Source organism: Bison bison, unplaced genomic scaffold, assembly GCF_000754665.1.
Source record: "Bison bison bison isolate TAMUID 2011002044 unplaced genomic scaffold, Bison_UMD1.0 scf7180017864289, whole genome shotgun sequence".
Taxonomy (NCBI): Eukaryota; Metazoa; Chordata; class Mammalia; order Artiodactyla; family Bovidae; genus Bison; species Bison bison.
The window spans coordinates 1,737,172-1,742,606 of NW_011494861.1; the positions used below are offsets into that span (position 1 = coordinate 1,737,172).

Sequence of the window (5,435 nt, forward strand, 5' to 3'; positions counted from 1 at the left end):
CTGGTCACTGTCTGTCAGTCTGGTGGAATGTTAGTTTCACGAGGCTGAGACCTGCGGAGCTGACCCGGAGGCGCCTGCAGCATCCAGAACACTCGCTGGCGTACAGTTGTTCAGTCGCTAAGCCGTGTCCGACTCTTTGTGACCCCACGGGCTGCAGCACACTGTGCTTCCCTGTCCTTCACTGTCTCCCGGAGTTTGCTCAGATTCACGTCCGTTGAGTTGGTGATGCTATCTAACCATTCTACCCTCTGCTGCCCCCGTCTCCTTTTGCCTTCAGTCTTTCCCAGCATCAGGGTCTCTTCCAGTGAATCGGCTCTTCGCATCAGGTGAACAAATTATTGGAGCTTCAGCATCAGTCCTTTCAATGAATATTCAGGGTCGATTTCTTTTAGGATTGACTATAAATATTAGTGGGATGGATGAATTGCTAAAAGCGGGCTTGGGGCCCATACCATGTGAGAAATACACGTTGGAGGCCCTGGGTGGAGTGACTGACCAGGAGACCTCAGAGGCCAGGGTCGCAGTCTTCATCTCACTGGAAGAAATTTCTGAGAAAAGTGGACACATCTTGGTTACATAGCCCCAGCTTCCAGAACCAGGATCGATGGGCAAACACTTTGAAGAGATAGACTTCAGCTTATCCTAGAGAACTTCTCGATGCCAGAGTGACCTGGGGTGGCATAAGGTGCCTGGGGAGGAAGGAAGGGAGCACCCTGTCCCCAGAGGCCTATGAGAAGCTGAGTGATTACTGGGAACAGCCTGGGACAAAAGCCCTGGAGCCAGGCCTGGCACCAAGCAGCTGCTCCTTTAAGATTTTTCTGAATGAGTGAATACTTGGATGGGCCTGAAGAGTTAGGCACTTATTGGGTAGTTGGACTGATTGGCATATTAAAGACCCTCTCCACCAGCAAGGCCACTGAGAATGCCTAGGTTCTCGACCCTAGGCAGCGAAGACTCTAGAACGAAGCTCCTCCCCTCATCCCAACAGCCCCTGGCAGGAAGGGGAAGAGAGAGCGAAGTTGGAGGACCAGCTTTGCCTGGAGCTGCCTTTTTGGACCGTCTGTCCATAGCGTCTGGGGCTCTGGTCCTACTTTGACTTGACCAGTCCTGAAACTGTGGGCAAGACCCTCCCCTGCCTCTGAGCCTCCACATCCTTGTTTGGAAAATGGGGACCGTGGTCCCAGACAAGCCACCAGCAGGGTCAGGGCACCCAGGACCAAAGAAGACCACATGTGGTCCAAGCTGGACTTAACTAACCAACCATGCCAAGGACCCTCAAGCCTCCCGGGGCTCCCCTAAGACATCCCTTGGCTTCATTTTCCTTCTAATAATGTTCCTGGAGGTGAAGGGAGGGTTGAGGAAGATGTGTATAAGTCTAAGCATGAATCACAACTCAAGAAACGAGACGAGGTCAGATATGAGTGGGAGCAGAAGCAGAAACTTACAGTAAACGCTCTCTTTCTCCCAGCACTGACGGCTCTCGAGCTGAGTAAAGCTCCCCCACCATCTCCTGTCAGCCCAGGCCTCCTTCTGAGGAAGACCAGCTGGCATCTCCTTCCACTTTTTCACATCAGGGGCCCCCTCTCCGGCTCCCCTCCTCCTGGTAGAGAGTGGATTTCTGCCCCCCAGGCAGAACTGGTACAGCCCTTGCCAAGACAAAACCAGAAAGTCTGTCCTGCACCCACCTCCTGCTGGTACACCTGGGTCAGCACCCCCTCTATGGGGTCCGAACTGAACTCTGGAAACCCCAATGGGAGGCGTGAGAACCTGCCTCAGCAGGATGGCTAAGTCAGCGCAGAGGTCCGAAGGAGCTGGAATGGTGAAGTACGGGTCTGGGAGGGAGGCTGGCTGTAGCCTCAGCGCTGGCCTGGAGGAGGATGGGGGAGGCAGAGCTCCTGAAAAGGCCTTGGACCTCCCTGCCCCTGGCCCCCCTCCCCTGACACCTCGATGAAAGGATAGAGAAGTTGGGGAGGCTTTCCGGGTAATGAATTGTACTCTCACCAGAATAATCCTGGATCACATTACAAAATCGCATGTGGGGAGGCCTTAGGGTGAAGCATCAGAGGCTAAATCTTTTTCTCAGAAGGTAACACACAGCAAGAAAGCCTTCTTGCCTCAGAGATCCAACCACAAAATGATGGGGTCTCATAAAACCAGAGGGCAAAGAAAAAAAGGACTTTAATGTTTGAGCCCTGATTCAAGCCCTTTTAAATAATGAACTTTCCAAGTTTTTATTGGGGCAACAGAGGTGGAAGAAGGCTAGAAGGTGGGGGGAGTACTGAGATGGGCAGGCAGCCCTGCCCCCACTGGCACCCCAAATCCTGCCCAGAAATGACCCATGTCTGAGTGCCTGACAGACCAGGGACACTCAGCCTCCTGGGTCGGCGGGAAATGCAAATAAACACAGCAAGGATATGGCCCTCTCCACCGGTCACAGTGACAGAAATAAAAACTCTGATAAGATCAAAAGTCGGTTGGGATGTGGGGAAGTCACTAATCTACTCTCAAACCCTGCTGGTGGGAGACCAAAGTGTCTAGTCGCCCTGGGAGGCAATTCTGTGGCATCTTTTCATTTGAATGCATTTTCACCCTGCGCCTCAATACACTCTTCTCAGCTTCTTCTCTGAGTAAGAAGCACGCACGTTCCCCAAAGCATCCACATGGGGCTGTATGTTGCAACAGCAAGCAAACAAAAAAAAACAATGATGGAAACCTTACTATCCATCCATCAGGGACAGACGTTAATAAACTATGGAGCCCCCTACCCTTTTGGTAGAATACTAGATGGCATTTTGAAAGATAAGTGGAGGATCTGTAAGTATTCACGTGGAAAGCTCTCCAAGACATATACTGCAGACATGGTAAAAGCCAAATGAAGAAAGAGCTAAATGTTCCATATGGTATAATATATGGGAAACCTGATATTTTTTATAAAATAGATATAATGGGGACATGCATTTATAAAGCTCTGGTGGCACTAGTGGTAAAGAACCCACCTGGCAATGCAGGAGACCTAAGAGACTTGAGTTTAATCCCTGGGTCGGGAAGACCCCCTGGAGGAGGACATGGCAACCCATTCCAGCATTGAGTAGATTCTCTTGCCTAGAGAATCCCATCGACAGAGGAGCCTGGCCAGCTACAGTCCATGGAGTCACAAAGAGTTGGACATGACCGAAGTGACTTAGCATGCATACACAGCTTGCAGAGGAAACACCAAAGCCATAATGGTGGCTACATCTTCAAAGGAATCAGGATAAAGAGATGCCCAGTAATTTAGCTTTATCTGTAAGATTTTCCCTTCATGGATCACAGCCTTGTCATGGCAAAGGGGCTTGTGAAACTCAATGAAACTATGAGCCATGCCTTGCAGGGCTACCCAAGATGGACGGGTCATAGTGAAGAGTTTTGACAAAACACAGTCCGCTGCAGGAGAAAATGGCAAACCACTCCAGTATTCTTGCCAAGGGTACCCCATGAACAGTATGCTTTTTTTTTTTTGCATTGAGGATATATTCATTTATCCCTTGTGCAATTAAATACCTATTATTTTTTAATTTAAAGGGTGATTTCACTTTATAGAAAGGGAAGACATGAGTGTCAGCCACAAGTGGCTAGCAACCTCCCCCAGCCCTTCTCACAGTCCTTCCTTCCTTTTAACCTCGCCAAGACCTTAACGCCCCAGACTTTCACCCTCCCCCAGGTTATCAGCAGAGGACTTGGAGGGCTGGGACGGGGTTCTCTAGCCAGGGCCTCTGGCTAGCATAACGTATAATGCTGTCAGCTGCATGCTTCTGCCCTCTGATGTGTGTGTGTGTGTGTGGCAGAGGGGAAATGTTTCACATTGCCCTATTGAAGATCTAAGGGGGCAGCTGCTTGTGCACTTTCCCACCTACACGTTCGCTCCTTCAGCCTGATGCCCACTCCACATCCCTCCTCCTGTAGGATTAACGTGGGGGCTCGCCCCTCCCTCAACACACTGTTGTTGCTTCTGCCTCTGCCCTCTGTACCAATATACAGCATGCACTCACCAACACCTACTGTGTTCTATGCAGAAGTCCACTAGGACCTCTGTCTCATCTTCAAACCCTGCACTCAGTGCTTAGGCGGCAGACCACGTCTGATTAATCTGAGTTCTCCCCCACCTCGTGCCTCTCTGGGTGCTGGCCACTGGTAAGTGCTCAATTTTCCTAAAGCAGCCCCCAAATTCAGTACTGGGGCTTCCCACAACAGACGGTTGCTCCACTTCTGACCTTTTTCCAGGGATGGACACCCACCACATGCTCCAGAGTGAGAAATCCACGGGAGTTGGTTGGCTGGACAAGTGCAGGAAAAGCTGATCTGGCTGGTCTGACCCCCTCCGCCTGCTTCTCACTCACACCCAACTCTCCCTCCCTTTCTAGACCCATAAAGAGACTGAATACCAACCTCTTCTGGTCAAAGGAGACCCCTACCTGTCCTGCCCAGACCCGCACAGGCCTCACTTGATCTACCCAGGACCCCCACTCACAAACAACCCATCTCCTGCAGGCAGTCTCCTCTGCTCGTTTATATTAAATGAATGAATGAATGAACCATCCTAGCACCCTGGAAGGGTAGGAGAAAACGCCCCCACTAGCCTGTCAGCCAACCAGTCACCTATGAATACTTGCAGATTCCGGACCCCCCGCCGCCCCCCCATTATCACCTGTGGCCCCTCACCCCGCCTGGTCAGGGAATGAGGTGTGGCGCGCCCCTGTTCTCCCCCTTCGTCCCACCAGCCCTACACTGTCCGGACTCAGGGCAGCGATGGCAAGAAAGGGGCTCCGGGTCGCTCATTGGCGCCTCTCCAGGATCCTGTCACCCTCTTACCTGCGGGAAGGCTCGGAGCGCCCCCAGGAGCAACAGACCAAGCACAGCGCGGAGGGCGCGCATCCTGGGGCCGGGGCGGAGGACTGGGCTTGCAGCCTGCACCCACCAGCTCAGCCTGGGTGGCGCGCTGCGCCCACGTGTGGTGCCAGAGACCAGGAGCCGCGCAAGCGCGGGCGGACCTCGCAGACCCTCGGCGCACCTCGCAGGCCCCAACCGCACGCTGCGAAGTCACTTCAAAAGAGGACGCTCCTTCTCCGAAGTTTCAGCCTTAACCTTTCCCTTCCACCACCACCCGAGGCGCACTAGGTACCCAGTTCCTGTTTCCAGGAACGCAGCTACTTAGCGGTCAAGACAAATGGGAGAACACACGTGCAGAGATGACTCAAGAAAGCCACACTCGCCTTTTGCTGTTTGAATGGCCCGCCCCGGATTTGACAGACCCTGGGCATCCTGCTACTTCAGGGTAGGGGGTGTTGCCCAGCCCAGCTGGGCTGAGGGGCGGGGAGAGCGGCTCCCGCCCCTGGCTGGGGGGTGGGGGTAGGGACTCAGGAGATTGGGAGGCTCCAGTGGGTCTCAAGCGTCCCAGA

At 53.0% G+C, this 5,435-nt stretch overlaps 1 protein-coding gene across 1 annotated transcript in view; it reads right to left on the reverse strand.

The window, feature by feature from the left end:
• TNFRSF8 (tumor necrosis factor receptor superfamily, member 8) overlaps window positions 1-5,198 on the reverse strand; it is a 73,625-nt gene extending 68,427 nt beyond the window's left edge. The window contains exon 1 of the mRNA XM_010849844.1: window positions 4,849-5,198. Coding sequence (XP_010848146.1) covers window positions 4,849-4,911 — 63 coding nt within the window. The 5' untranslated portion in view covers window positions 4,912-5,198. The remainder of the gene's footprint in view (window positions 1-4,848) is intronic.
• Window positions 5,199-5,435: the final 237 nt, after the last annotated feature.